This window comes from Oncorhynchus keta, chromosome 22 (assembly GCF_023373465.1).
Source record: "Oncorhynchus keta strain PuntledgeMale-10-30-2019 chromosome 22, Oket_V2, whole genome shotgun sequence".
Lineage (NCBI taxonomy): Eukaryota > Metazoa > Chordata > Actinopteri > Salmoniformes > Salmonidae > Oncorhynchus > Oncorhynchus keta.
Window position 1 is genome coordinate 14,844,247 of NC_068442.1, and position 16,185 is coordinate 14,860,431.

The 16,185-nt window shown below is 41.6% G+C and overlaps 1 protein-coding gene across 2 annotated transcripts; it reads right to left on the minus strand.

The window, feature by feature from the left end:
- Positions 1-1,888: 1,888 nt before the first annotated feature.
- sspn (sarcospan (Kras oncogene-associated gene)) lies at positions 1,889-15,287 on the minus strand. 2 transcript variants are annotated; one of them, XM_035798337.2, is made up of 3 exons: positions 14,727-15,282; positions 8,246-8,332; positions 1,889-4,377 (listed from the first exon to the last, which is right to left on the minus strand). In XM_035798337.2, exons 1-3 carry the CDS (start codon positions 14,985-14,987, stop codon positions 4,018-4,020), a joined length of 708 nt encoding a protein of 235 aa, XP_035654230.1. In that variant the 5' UTR covers positions 14,988-15,282; the 3' UTR covers positions 1,889-4,017. The 2 variants fall into 2 exon arrangements, with proteins under 2 accessions (XP_035654230.1, XP_035654231.1); XM_035798338.2 differs by lacking the exon at positions 8,246-8,332 and having other exon boundaries at positions 14,727-15,287.
- Between the last annotated feature and the right edge of the window lie 898 nt (positions 15,288-16,185).

A 16,185-nucleotide genomic window follows, 5' to 3' on the forward strand; every position in this document is an offset into this window, starting at 1 on the left:
TCTTGTTGACGCTGGCGGGGCTGCATTCTCTCACGCCGCCTCTGTGACACAGCCATTAAAATTAGCTGCACGCGGTACCATAATAGCCCACAGCTGTCACCGAGCAAGGCAGGAAGGGGAAAGTCCAGCAGATCTGGAATGCTCCGACTTGGAGGGGAGGAAAGGAGAGAGGGGGCGATGGGACATGCCTACCCTGGCTCTGTCGGTACTCTATGGTGCATTCATACACAAACATCCACTGCTTTGTTTTTTTACATTCCAATGACCTGGACAATTTCAGACATATATTCCTCAAACAATCATTTCTCTCATACAATTAAAATGGCATGGCAGATGCCGCCATAGTTAATCTACTGCTTCTGTTGGATGTGTCCGAACTGCCATTGGACTAATGTATTTGTTAGTAGCTAGTAGTGGTGTAAGGTTCTGTGTCAGGATCAGAACGAGAATAACTACAGTCTTTCCACTTGTGCTGCTCGGAGTCTGAAAACATTCTGCCGTAATGTAATGGGTTATCACCCCCAGGTTGATATGTGTTACTGTACCCTTGTGACTCACTGTTATTCTGAGAAACTCTACACGTTTTGTGCATGTGAACAACACGTTGCGTGCACTTGAGCTGGGTGTGTCGCTAATGTACACAACCTTAGACAAAATTGGACACCGGAGTCTCTCGACACTGGCAGCCCCCGACCAAAGTCACGTGTTGTTTAGTCAGCGTGAACTCAGACCCACCCAATAGTAGTAGGACAATAAACAAGATATTATGCCACAAACACCTCTGGGACTGAGCCACGGTGATGATTTGGATGTTGTGTTTATTGTGTTTGGAGGCAGGTGTTGTAGTGTGACAAACAAAATATGTTTTTGTGTTGTAGTGTGACAAAAGAAAAACAAGTGTTTTCAAATGCTATGTTGAGCAACTGATAGGTCATTTTGTTCTGCTCAAATGCCAATTTCTGTTTCCCAAGTAATTTGGGCACATTTATTTTCCTCCAGTTTGAGTTATGCCAGTTGCAGGTGGCCATTATTGAAGTGAAACTGCTCTAACATAATGCTATTAGTCACACCTTGAGTAATGTCACATTTTTTTCATTGAATTTTAGTTACTTGAAAGTGTTCTGCTCCCACTAAGTGAAGGTTGATCCAATAAAGTGCCAATACAGAAATTGATCTCCTTTTATTTATTTATCTCCCACATTCATCTCTCCTTTCAAGGGATCAGAAGAAATGCACTGGACAACAGATCAGATACCTTTCTGATTTTCACCCCTCACAAATCTATGGCAATTTCAAGCAGGTGTTTGCCATTTCAAATGAAAGGATAAGAGATTTTGTGGGAGGAAGATAACTATTAACTGTCATTTGTTTAGATACATCCCCCTCGTGATGGGCTGCATATGACTTCCTATGTCATGCTGTCATGAATAATGAAGCAGTGTGGTCACATGATAGTTCATAACACCATCAGGCCTATAAAACAATCAGGGCTATATTCACCATAGCAAAATAGTGTTTAGTGTTTTTCAACAGAAAATGAAAAACAAGCTGTTCTTATTGGACAGAACTAGGTAGTCCCTCCCTGTTTTCTTCCGTTTGGTGCCTAATGAACATGGCCCAGGCCCTATAACTTTCTCACTTAATCTGATAACAGGCTGCTGTAGTGTACTTTTGTACAGCCTTATCCCTTCCAGTGATTGAATAAAAAGACTCTGGCTCAGATAGTTATGTTTCCCTCGCAAGCTGTCTGTCTTCAGTGATAGCTGGTGTGATACTGTAGCTCGCAGGCAAACCGCATTCATTCACATACTTTTATTTCAGGATTGGGTTAAGAATAGTTGAGGTAGAATTGCATGCAACACAAATAATACAACTGCTATTTAAGGACTTAAAAGTCAACACCATTTATTAATAGTAAACATGAGACCATGCTAAAAGGCTTAGAAAATGTACACGGACATCGGCAGTAGTTCTTTCTCTAATGTACATGTAAATGACGCAAAATGCTCAAGCACCAGTAATAAGGTGTCTATTGAAGATAAAACACAGATTTTGCTATTCTCAAACACTTCTCTTTGTGTATTATGTACAAAGACTCGACTATAGTATCTCTAATGCACAGTAATTACCATGTAATTACCCACCACTCATTAGCTCAAATTCTCATATTTTCTGCTTCTGTTTTTCATGTTGCTCTCGTCTCTAGATGTGTCATTGGCAAATGCTGTCCAGTACCAGCACCCAAAATGTGATTTACAATCCACCTAAATTCATTTAGCATAAGACAACGTACACCAAACCTTTAAACAACCGATTTAACGTCTTCACTATTGGAGGGACACTATCCAGCTAAATGAGCCAAATAAACTTAGTTTCCCTCTTGGGGTGGCACAGTTCAGTTGTCTGTCTGAGTACCCCTTTACCTACCCCTCCCCAGCCCAGCCCTCCCCCAGCAGTTGCAGCAGTTTTGGTTTTGCCTGGCTGCTTGAGTCATGACTGGAGGCCACTGGTATTGTTGATAGCCTCCACATGCCTCCTCTCAGCACCAGTATGTCTCCACTCTGAGTGGTTAGTAAATGCAATAACACACCAGGCTGTACTGCTGTATTCAGTCAGGGGTTTTCCCTGATTCATACAATGATGGCATTATATCAACAGTCCCAAATGCTACAGACACATCTATTGACTGAAAGGAAAGATGAAATGAGTAGCCTCTTTTGCCCAAAAATACTGTATTACTGTATTACAAAATATGTACCACTGTTTGTGTGATAGTCCATCATAATCAAAGTCAAGTGCTAAATATGCAATTGCAAAAAGAGAGCATAAGAAAGCATAATTCCCTCACTTATGTTCCACCCTGCTCCTCACCCTCTGCCGATGCAGTTAAACCATTAACTGTATATGAATGTACAAAGCCATAGATGACGTCACACCATTTATTCCTATGTGAAGACTCAACGGTGCATTTGAAGCTTGGGTAATCTGCTTTAGTTTGCTAAAATGGAATCTCTTGGGGGGGATTCTCAAGACATAACATCGCAGTTCCTAATCCCAGAGGCGTGACTTCCGGGAACGCTTGCGAAACAGACCAAGCAGACCTGTCCGGGGTTTGTGAAGTTGATGAGAGAAGTGAAATTCTTTCTTAATTATATCGAAGGAGTCCCTTTTGAATTGAGTGCCTGCAAATGCGCAGTTCTGCCCGAGACAACCGTTAGACCCGATGACGTCTTTCTGTGCATGAATTTCGCCATGACATCGCATACAATGTGATCAGGGAATTTTTGGGAGAAGCAGTTTCTGCATATCTTCCTACTGTGCTGTCTTTTGATAACATGCTCAGTTTGAGCTACTCCAGGAAGTGATGTTGCAGGCTAGCTCAGTGCTGCCCACTCTCATTGAGTATCTCAAATTGAAGGCCGATTTGGGGTTGAAAACAACAGCATTCCCCACCGTCCTAAACAGCAGTATGATAGAAGATTATAGAGATGAATACTTGCGCAGCAAGAATCGTTTTTACGACCCCAGTATGAGAAGTGTCTTGAGTTTGCTTTAATTGTAACATAATCAACACTATTATAGAGTGTATACATTAAATTGTAGAGGCATAATAAAGATTTTTGCTGAGTTATTTTGAAATCCCTGACAAAAATACAATGAACATCATGGTAGATCATTCCAAAACTGACAGTTTGGTAGTTAGGACTATTTTCATCTATTAAAAATACAGTATCTCATGTAGCATTGGCAACTGCGAATAAAGTTCTCCACACAGTATATAAAAGTTGTGCGAAAAGCCATTATAGAAGAAGACAACCACCCCAAAATGTATATATGATTGAGAACAACCAAAACACACACACTTAACCACACACCAAAGTGTTTTGTGTAATACATCTCTGTCCATTCAAGTAGAAAGAGCCGAAATGTTGATTGGCTGCTCTCCGCCTTACTCTACCCTCAATAGTGGTATCAGCATCATCATGGGCCTCTTTTTTTCTTCTTTTACATTTCCCATCAGACCTTCTGCCAGTGCTGGAAGGAGGGTGAGCCTATCTGTAGCCCCACAAAGAACACCTGGTAGCGGTGCTTCCACATGACAAAGGCCCCCAGGGCACACACCAGGGCCTGGGTCAGGTTCAGGGCAATCTGAAGCAGGAAGTACAACTTCAGGGTGCCTGTGACCTCTCCGCAGTCGCTGACTCCCGCGTAGGTGAAGGTCCTGGCGATTGGGTCGTGGGGGTCCAGGGTGCACACGCAGTCATCTCCCACCTCCAGGCAGCTGAATCCGTTGGTCTGAGCATAATGGTGGCCAGAGAAGGCCATGACCAGGACAGAGAGGACCAGGCCCACTGTGCACAGGATGAAGTACAGCAGCTGGAGGAGGAGAGGAGAGGACGTGAGCTTGTGTTTTGTGGTGTAGTGAATCATAGCATAGCTAAGCATAGTGGGGGACAAATACTTAGAGGGAGGTCATCCTTAAGGACCACTGCAGGGTCATATTTAGCACCATATTATATAAAATGTTTTGAAACAGAGGACAGAATACCAATAACAACGATATTTCAAATATTTTTCTGTGTTTGAGCCTGAACATGACCCTGGTTGTCTACACTGGGGCTAAGATGACTGGAGCTCTATGTCTTTACTCAGCTTACTGTAGCACATTAAATGACTGATTGAAGTGGCTTAAGTGTTAGCAGGCCATAGTGAACCAGGTATGCCTACTCTCTAGCCATATCAGTTTCCAATCCAAATAGGTTTCTGTCTGCTAACGATTATCTCCCCTCAAAGCAGCCAAGAAATACCTGCAGATCCTGGCTACCGGCCTGACAGAGCATAACTGTCTTAAAGGGGAACTTCACCGTTTTTTTAACCTCATATTCATTAAGTCCACCACCGCAGCACCATACCGGTGTTTCCGTATTTGAAAACCTAAATGTAGTCAATTAGCTTAGATAAGGAAATCACCCCCTATGATGTCATCAGGGGTCATTTTCAAAAGAATTCAGTTATTTTCACACAAAAAAACATTCTAGTTGAAAAGGAGGACTGACTGCATTAAGTAGACATTGTTCCTGTGAGACTCCCCTGCAGCCTCCCACTGTCCCTTTATCCACATGCTATGTATTTGTCTTTGTATAGGTAACTGCCAAAATAAAGGAAACACTTGAGTGAATGAGGGACAAAGTCTGGTTACGGAGTTAATTAAGCAATTAACATCTCAGCATGCTTAAGGTCATGTATAAAAATGCCCAGTTGCCCATATTTTGCTAGAAGAAATGATCTCTGGGACTTTGAAAGAGGGGTGTCAAAGGAGTGTGTGTGTGTGTGTGTGTGTCGCCAGATCTCAACCCATTTGAACACTTATGGGAGATTCTGGAGAGGCACCTGTGTTTTCCAGCACCATCAAAAAAACACCAATGATGTAATTTCTTGTGGAAGAATGGTGTCGCATCCCTCCAATAGAGTTCCAGACACTTGTAGAATCTCTGCCAAGGCGCATTGAAACTGCTTTGGTGGCCCAACGCCTTACTAAGACACTGTTGGTGTTTCCTTTACTTTGGCAGGTGCCTGTATGTCCACATTGAGTAAACGGGGTCTAAAATACAGCTTGACAATGTGCAAGAGTGTCTTTGTGTGGTTTATGTAATTACAGTGTACAATCCAAATAACACTAGCCCTTCATCTAAATCCACAGGTTATGTAACAGAGCCCTGATTCGCACTGTATTTACACTCCGTTACATGCTGCCTATAGCATGATGTAATGGTTGATGCTTGCTTGATTTGAAATGGCGTTTAAAAAAAAATGTAAACGGCTGTGAAATATGGAGAACGTCATGAGATGTATTGTACTGCCAACTGCTGTACATAAATTACATAAAAAGAAGAGCAACACAAAGCCTTTCATATATCGCTGTACTCAATGTTATGGTGTGCTATGAACTTTAAGAAGACATAAAGAAACGAAAAATAGGGAGAATATTTTGTTGCGTACAATTGCACCACTGGTTGTATTACTTTTCAAATGTATTGTTCAGTTCACGTTATATCTACTTCACTATCATTTTGAGTGGAGGAAGTCCACCTTTGAAAATACTGTGTGTGTACACAGCTCAGTCACGATGGGCAAACAGTGGTATTCCTACTCTAATTGATTGGACATTCCAACTGCCTACATTGTCTGGCCAATTAAACGAGACAATTCATGTCCAATAACTGTGCCCATGTACCCATAGGCCTCCTGCAGGGCCTTGCTAGTAGGCATGCTGTGCTCTGCATTTCTCTCTATGGCCCTATACTGTACATATAGTATCACATTCAATGTGCAACCATACAACCCGAGTCAGACCTGGGTTCAAATTGTATTTTAAATATTTTATTTTATTGAGGTTGCCTGTTGCAATGGAACTGTACTGAACCAAAATATAAACACAATATGTAAAGTGTCGGTCCCATGTTTCATGAGCTGAAATAAAAGATGCCAGACATTTTCCATATGCACAAAAAGCTTCTTTCTCTAAAATGTTTAACACAAATGTATTTAAGTCCCTGTTAGTTAGCATTTCTCCTTTGCCAAAATAATCCATCCACCTGACAGGTGTGACATAGCAAGAAGCTAATTAAACAGAATGATCATTACACAGGTGCACCTTGTGCTGGGGACAATAAAAGGCCCGTTTTGTCAAACAATGTCACAGATGTTTCGTTTTGAGGGAGCGTGCAACTGGTGTGCTGAATGCAGGAATATCCACCAGAGAATTGAATGTTCATTTCTATACCATAAGCCGCCTCTAACATCGTTTTAGAGAATTTGGCAGTACGTCCAACCGGCCTCACAATCGCAGACCACGTGTAACCACGCCAGGCCTCCACATCTGGCTTCTTCACCTGCAGGATCATCTGAGACCAGCCACCCGAGGAACTGATAATACTGTGGGTTTGCACAACCAAATCATTTCTGCACAAACTGTCAGAAACTGTCAGAAACCGTCTCAGGGAAGCTCCTTACCAGGGTCTTGACCTGACTGCAGTTCGGCGTCTTAACCGACTTCAGTGGGCAAATACTCACCTTCGATGGCCACTGGCACGCTGGAGATGTGTGCTCTTCACGGATGAATCCCGGTTTCCACTGTACCGAACAAATGGCAGACAGTGTGTATGGGGTTGTGTGGCTGAGTGGTTTTCTGATGTCAACCTTGTGAACAGAGTACCCAATGGTGGTGGTGGAGTTGGGGTTATGGTCGGGCATAAGCTATAGACAATGAACACAATTGCATTTAGTGATGGCAATGTGAATGCACAGAGATACCGTGACCAGATCCTAAAGCCCATTGTCATGCCATTCATCCTCCGCCATCATTTCATGTTTTAGCATGATAATGCACGGCCCCAATGTCGCTAGGATCTGTACACAATTCCTGGAAGCTGAAAATGTTCCTACATACTCACCAGACATGTTACCCATTGAGCACGTTTGGAATGCTCTGGATCGATGTGTACGATAACGTATTCCAATTCCCACCAATATCCAGCAACTTCGCACAGCCATTGAAGAGTGGGACAACATTCCACAGGCCTCAGTCAACAGTCTAATCAACTCCATGCGAGGGAGATGTGTCGCACTGCATGAGGCAAATGGTGGTCACACCAGATACTGACTGGTTTTCTGATCCATGCCCCACTTTTTTTTAAGGTGTCTGTGACTCACAGATTCATATCTGTATTCCCAGTCATGTGAAATCCATAGATTAGTGCCTAATTCATTGACTGATTCCCTTATATGAACAGTAACTCAGTAAAATCTTTGAAATTGTTACATGTTGCATTTATATTTCTGTCCAGTGTAATAGAATAGTCACAAAGTGCAAACCTCATCCATCTGGCAGTACAGTTATTCTAAAACAAGTATTTTAAAGATTTTAAATAATGCTTGAACCCAGGTCTGCCTACAGTATGTCAATGTGGCAATCAATGTTCTCTGTGTTGTAGTATATTGGCCCTACACATTAATCTAAATCAGATGACTCTAACTACAACCTGGTTGATTTGTAAGTCGCTCTGGATAAGAGCGTCTGCTAAATGACTTAAATGTAAATGTAAATTTGAATGAGACGGGCATGTGTTTGATAATGAATGGCATTCTCCTGAATAAACATGACTAATTGTCCCATTAGAGAGAGTTTGCCTTGGTCTCTGCTCAGTTGGACAGGAAATTATGTCAGAGGGCATGTGGGTCTCACTTTGGCGATGAATTGCATGGAGGTCCTCTCATCTGGTACGTAGGTGATGCAGTATAGGAGGAAGCCTAGCAAGGAGACCACACACAACTAGAGAAACAGAACACAGGGGAAATGGATTTAGTGGGGTTTATTCTCTCACTTAAATGCTTTGCAAATATATACCTGTATGCCTGCATGCTCATTAAAGTCTTACGGTGCATTATAACTGCATCATAATGCATTATATCTGCATGCTTTTTATTTTCTGCATGGCATATGTGTTATTGGGAAACTCAAACCATTCGGATCTGATAAACAGATACTCATCCCAGGATTTGATCTGCTGATACCAAGTGTTGCCATGGTTTTCTAACACACACACACACACACACATACAAGCAAGCCTCTTATCTTATTTGCAGCCGAGGGGCTTTTTCAACCCTCTTCAAGCTGTTTATCCCAAGTTAGCTATTGAAATTGTGCACTTTTAGCATCATATTGTCCAAATTGTCATCTGATAACATTATCAATGCTATGGCAAATTAAGTAGTTTTCCTCCTTTTTTGCGATAACACACTATTACAGTCTTGTGACTAACATGCAGCATCTAACTTAATTGTTTTCCCCAGGTTCTTAAGCGGTCAGGAATCAGAATTCTCTAGAAGGATCTTGGTGACCTCCGTATTTGTTACCGGGTCGTGAGTCACGTGAGGACGGAACCCGAGATGGATGTACCCTGTGTGAGCTGAGATGCTTCCGATTGCAGACATCTGTACACACTGTAATTAGGGCATACAGGAAGCTGAGAGAAAACAACTTGTTTTTTTCCTCTACAGAAATGCAAACTTGAAGAATCTCACATGGATTACAAGATTATGTTAAAGAAATGCTCACTACCATACATTGCCTAGAAAAACAATACTAGATTAGACTGTATGAGAACATACCTAGTCAAGCCCCTGTGTTATCATTAGTAGGCCTCTTTAGCCTTGGGGCTTAAAGGGTTCATCGTTGTACTTCCTATAGATTCTATATGGAAATGCTGTGTGTTATGTAAGTTATATTACTTCTAACCCTGTGAGACCCAAGCATAGATCCTAATGAGGAAAATGTTTTTTATTACCCTTCAGAAATACACTACGTAACCAAATGATGTTGACCTGCTCATCAAACATCTCATTCCAAAATCATGGGCATTAATATGGAGTTGGTCCCCCCTTTGCTGCTATAACAACCTCCACTCTTCTGGGAAGGCTTTCCACTAGATGTTGGAACATTGCTGCGGGGACTTTAGGCCTGGCTCGCAGTCGACATTCCAATTCATCCCAAAGGTGTTTGATGGGGTTGAGGTCAGGGCTCTGTGTAGGCCAGTAAAGTTCTTTCACACCGATCTCGACAAACCATCTCTGTATGGATCTCGCTTCCTGCATAGGGGCATTGCAAATTTGGAAGCACAGAATCGTCTGGGATGTCATTTTAAGCGTTAAGATTTCCCTTCACTGTAACTAAGGGGCTTAGCCCAAAATATGAAAAACAGCCCCAGACCCTTATTCCTCCCTCACTAAACTTTACATTTGGCATTGAGGCAGGTAGCATTCTCCTGGCATCCGCCAAACCCCGATTCGTCCGTCAGAGTTCCTGATGGTGAAGCGTGATTCATCACTCCAGAGAACCCGTTTCCAATGGCAGCGATCTTTACACCACCCCAGCCGAGGTTTGGCATTGCGCATGGCTATTCTAGGCTTGTGTGCGTGCGGCTGCTCGGCCATGGAAAGCCATATCATGAAGCTCCCAACAAACAGTTCTTGCTCTGTTTAGCTTTCAGAGGTATTTTGGAACTTGGTATGAGTGTTGCAACCGAGGACAGCTTATTTTTACGCGCTTCAGCACTCGGCACTCCCATTCTGTGAGCTTGTGTGGCCTACCATGTCGCAGCTGAGCCTTTGTTGCTCCTAGACGTTTCCAGTTCACAATAACAGCACTTACAGTTGACTGGGGCAGCTCTAACAGGGCAGGAATTTGATGAACTGACTTGTTGGAAAGGTGGCATCCTAGGACGGTGCCACATTGAAAGTTACTGAGCTCTTCAGTAAGCCATTCTACTGCCAATGTTTGTCTATGGAGATTGCATGGCCGTGTGCTCGATTTTATATACCTGTCAGCAACGGGTGTGGCTGAAATAGCCGAATCCACTCATTTAAAGGGGGAACACACTTTTGTATATATAGTGTAATTGTAATAGGCCTCTGATTATGAAAATAATCTGTTTTTTAAACTTCAAGTTTGTTTAAAAAATGCAACATTTATCTTCAATGGTAGGAAAATGTGTGTTAATAAAATAAATAGAGAAATTCTGTTAAAATCACATCAAATGGATGAAAAGCATTGCCATATAACACTGAAATGAAGTCCTATTTTGTCTAAAATAGCCAAATTGATCAATTCGATCATCCACATTTTTATATTTCGCTATCAAAAACATATATATTTTGAAAGGATCGACTATTTGGTGGGTTTTGTATAAATGGAGAATGTCCACTGTAACTTACCTGTAATAATATTTGTTTGTCCATTCTGGATTAATGTAGAGAGAGAACCTCCTATTTTACTTCTTTACCATAAAATTAATGGTCGTCAAAGGCAGTATTCTTACCTCGTATACTACACACACAAAAAATAATAAATTATTTTTTTGTTCTTTTGATGTGTAGAGGGGACATCAAAGTACCTCTTGAAGTATTTTGTTGTCCATATTTACAGAATTTTGAAGGAGAACAATCTCTAATAGTGTATTAGTTTGGCAAGTTTAGTCTCCTCAGTTTGGCAACCCTTTAATCCCAATGTTGTGTTTTTGCAACACTTACAAAACTAGCTCTGGCTCAGAATGTTTATCAATTAATATTTTTTTACATAATCACTTTATCTTAGAGAAGACAAGAAAAAATATTTCTAGTCATTTACTTGCATGGATAGCCTACAACATAATCACACAACAAATACTACTAAGAGATACATCTGGGTCTAAGGAGATGCACTATGTAGTGTTTGACATGATTTTTGAGTTTAGGACCTGTACATGATGCAATTGAGGAAATATTGCATTTTTACAACATTGGGTCTCATACAGTAATAACAGTAGAGTATAAGGGCAATGTAAAGTAAAGTGCTACCTTCAGTTTTTTTTCAGTATTATTTGCTTTATTTGTCTGTAGACATTAGCAAACTAAAGGATCAGGGTAAGAGGCTACTGCCCCACAGCTCTGACTGGCATTCTAGAGTTGTTGTTGTCTTGCCATGACTACAGTTGCCTTGACTACAGTTGCCTTGACTACAGTTTGGGGAAAGTTTGAAACTTATAGAAGGGTCTTCCACGAAATGAGTGCTATTTGCGTCCCTTGGATATTTTAAGTAGAAATTGTGCACCAATATTGACATTTCAAATGAAGACCACACAGAGAATTCGATAAATCTGATTTTTAATATGAATAAATGCTTGCTGAAGTGCTCAAATTCAGCATTTTGACATGTCCCTCTGTCACTTCTAGGAAGGTTTTTACCCACTTAATTGCAAAAGTTTCCCCATCATTGTAAATCGCTAGTTATTTTGTTGCTTTAACAAATTAATTTCTGAAGATTAATATTTACTTAATGTGATTAGTGATTACGTCTGTCCCTCATTTTAAGGTCAACCCTGCTACGTGAACTCTCGTCTTAATAGGGTGAAAATATTTGTTTTTAAATATTTATATCAAAAGAAACATTGAACATCTAATTGTCAAATCATAGAATAAAAGCGTGAGCTGTTCCAACTCTTTTTGGACATTTTCTGGTGTTTTGTGGTGGAAAACTGAGTGGGTTGTGCATAACACAATCCTGTTACCCATAGATAGACAGTCTGGAAATGTTTTAACAATAAATACAAAATTGTGAAGCTTGCATTCAATTGCCACTCCCTGTTGCACACAACAATCTTCCATTTCCCCTGCCACAATGGGATTTATGGCTGATTTAAGAAGAAATCATAAACCTTGTTAGTCAACCCTGTTACCTTATTTGGCAATTAATATCCACTTACTATCCTTTTCATTTTTTTATTTAATGGAAAACGTGATTTTATAAATGTCAACTTTGACAGAAAGTTAAAATGAGATGAAATCAAACTTTTCTTTTGACCAAGTTACACTCCTTAAAAGGCACCGAAGTGGTAGAATGACCTAGAAACTCTTTAGGCGAGTTAACTCTTTCTACAGGAAGTCGATCTAATCAACAGTAAGAGAGTGAGGGAGCCAATGTGAAAATAACATCAAGCTAATTGGTAGCAGTCAACATGTTGACATTTAGAATGTCACCCAATTTGTTGGACGAGACTGAGAGAGGTTCACGTGGGTCATCCATTAGGAAAACAAGGCAACTTTTAACCTGAAACTGGATCATAATTGTTATTTATGGTATCATTAGTTATTTTTTTGCCTGGCCAGAAATAAAATAACGCTATATGGAAAACTACAGCCACTGCATGTCACTGCACGGCACACTATGCTCCATATTGAATAAGGAGTACATCTGAAATCATTCCCTATGTAAAACCACATGGCTCTAGTAAATGACTATGAGTCATCCTATCCATGTGGCATGTTTATCTCTGAGTCATAGGAGGCGGGGAACTTTCCCATTAAAACACAAGTTGAAACAGCTATAGAAAAGGCTGTAAAGCATGATAAACAACCCTTATTTTGAGTTTAGATGTAACTAATGTAAGATAATGTGTGAATAGAGAGATAAGACTCGGCTGATAAGTAGGTATGTGTAGATGCAGTGAGGGCAAGGTGGACATACAGTAGGGACAAAGTCTGAGTAGGACATATGGCGTACAAATTGAAGAGGTATCTTTGTGTTGAGACAAAGATGGCAATGAGGAGACAAGATGTTGATGAGGAGGACAAACGTCTGTGTGGCCATGCCATAGTTGAAGTCGGAAGTTTACATACACCTTAGCGAAATACATTTAAACTCAGTTTTTTCACAATTCCTGACATGTAATCCTAGTAAAGATTCCTGGTCTTAGGTCAGTTAGGATCACCACTTAATTTTAAGAATGTGAAATGTCAGAATGATAGGAGAGAGAATGATTTATTTCAGCTTTTATTTATTTCATCACATTCCCAGTGGGTCAGAAGTTTACATGCACTCAATTAGTATTTGGTAGCATTGCCTTTAAATTGTTTAACTTGGATCAAAAGTTTTGGGTAGCCTTCCACAAGCTTCCCACAATAAGTTGGGTGCATTTTGGCCCATTCCTCCTGACAGAGCTGGTGTAACTGAGTCAGGTTTCTTGGTCTCCTTGCTCGCTCATTCTTTTTCAGTTCTGCCCACACATTTTCTATAGGATTGAGGTCAGGGCTTTGTGATGGCCACTCCAATACCTTGACTTTGTTGTCCTTAAGCCATTTGCCACAACTTTGGAAGTATGCTTGGGGTTATTGTCCATTTGGAAGACCCATTTGCAACCCAGCTTTAACTTCCTGACTGATGTCTTGACATGTTTCTTCAATATAGTTCCTCGTGCAGCAAAGCACCCCCACAACATGATGCTGTCACCCCCGTGCTTCACGGTTGAGATGGTGTTCTTCCGCTTGCAAGCCTCCCCCTTTTTCCTCCAAACATAACAAAGTTCATTATGGCCAAACAGTTCCCATTTTTGTTTCATCAGACCAGAGGACATTTCTCCAAAAAGTACCATATTTGTCCCCATGCTTGGGGTCATTGTCCATTTGGAAGACCCATTTGTGACCAAGCTTTAACTTCCTGATTGATGTCTTGACATGTTGCTTCAATATATCCAAGTTTCTAAAGCCATGACATCATTTTCTGGAATATTTCAAGCTGTTTAAAGGCACAGTCAACTTAGTGTATGTGAACTTCTGATTCACTAGAATTGAGATACAGTGAGTTATAAGAGAAATAATCTGTCTGTAAACAATTATTGGAAAAATGACTTGTGTCATGCACAAAGTAGATGTCCTAACCGACTTGCCAAAATTATAGTTTGTAAACAAGAAATTTGTGGAGTGGTTGAAAAACGAGTTTTAATGTCTCCAACCTAAGTGTATGTAAACTTCCGACTTCAACTGTACATACTGTATGTGTTTATACACATCATTAGGCCATGCATGCAATGAAGATAGGACCATTCTGCTACATTCTGGGAGATGAGGCAGTACAACCCAGTGTGCATTGTAGGTTACCATGCACACTCATGGTAGGTAGAGTATCAGGACAACAATAATGGCCGTGTTGAGTGTGCATGCCTGTAGATACACAAGGCTGCATTGGGTTGTTAGACAATTCGGACGAGGATCCATGCAGTCACGTAGTGAGGTGAGTTGAAGATGGACATAAGGACCTAAGTCAGTTAAGGCAAAGGCCCATGCAGCTACAACAGTGGCACAAGGCCATATTAAGTGTCCATGCATACAGAAAGACGAGACGGGTCCATGCTTACAATGATGCCGGCCCAGTGTGGTGTCTCCCTGGCCAGGAGCGAGGGGCTGATGGTGACCATGAGGAAGGCCACGGCTGTGATGGCCACCCCCAGCAGCAGCTGCAGCAGGGCAATGAGCAGGGGGAAGCGACAGCCACAGCACTTGTGGGCATCCTCGGGCGCTGGGCCTCCCTCCTCTGCTTTCCCCCCTTTCTTCTCCTGGAGGGGGGGCGCTCCTCCGCTCTTCTCCCCTCCTCCAGATCCCTTCTTTCCTTCTCCCATTCTTCACTTTCTGCCTTGAGATGAGACTAGCGCGTATTCTTCAGCTCCTTGGGAGGTTGTTTTCTCTTTCTCTTTCTCACTCTTTCCTTTCCTGTTTCTTTGTCAGTGTCTTACCGTTGTGCTGTCTGTCAGTGTGCTACCCTGCTCCCTGCCACGCCCCCCGTTCCCTTCCCCTCTCTGCTCAGGGTTCCTCTCAGTATTATCCCAGCTCGGCTGCTAGGCTATTTGGAACCAGAGAAGGCTCTGAACTAATATGGAAAACATTTAGGGCAGATTCCTGGAGCGGCTCCGGGCGCCACATATAGCAGTGCAGCAGCACACTGTGGAGTAAAAGAAGAGGAGGAAGGGGGGGGGGGGCAGAGAAGACACAAGGGGGGACTCCAACACACGATCAGAAGCACCCCTGTGAACAGACATTAACATAGAAAATGAAGGAAGCTTGTTTTAACATGAAATAAAAAATCAAGTTCAGTGGCAGTTGGGTCTATGGGTTAAAGGAAGATTGGCACAGAGGTCGTCACCCACCTCATTCTCAAATGAGAGTGGTTGGATCACTGTTGTCTACACCATTACACGCACAGTACGGCCAAGTGCTGGAAGCCAAAGTCACATGATTTAGTGGAAGAAGTAATGTGATCGGGAGACATGTGAGGGCATTACTATAGCTATGATCCTCTATTAAAATGATCAAAACATGGATTAATTGGTCCAATTACAGTTCAGCCTCTAGGGTATATAAGAAATGTGGGGGTATTTTATTAAATAGCTATGCCAAACTAATGGAATAAGTTATTACATATTATTATATGGTTTCAGAGAAACCAGGGCCAGAAGATTTTCCCAGACGTCATGTGACTTGACCAGGAAAAACTATTGGGATTATACCCTATGGAATCCAGCATTTTTATCTGGTCAGGTCACATGGTTAAGGAAAACTCTTATGGCTCAAAGATGTTGGTTACCTATCCCAGAAACTTAATACATAGCTAGCACATAACTTTCTGACAACCAGGTGTTTCTTAGCTGGGAATTCAGTAGTTACACATCTAATTAGCATAATAAAGAAATCCCCATAAAACTGGGTCAGTTTAAGCTAGAGATATCAGTTTGCATTGGATGTGTCTCAATCCACCGCATTCGCCTAAGTCGCCCTTCCGCATCTGCGGTAAAAGGTGACAGAGCTACAGCAGTGTTTTTT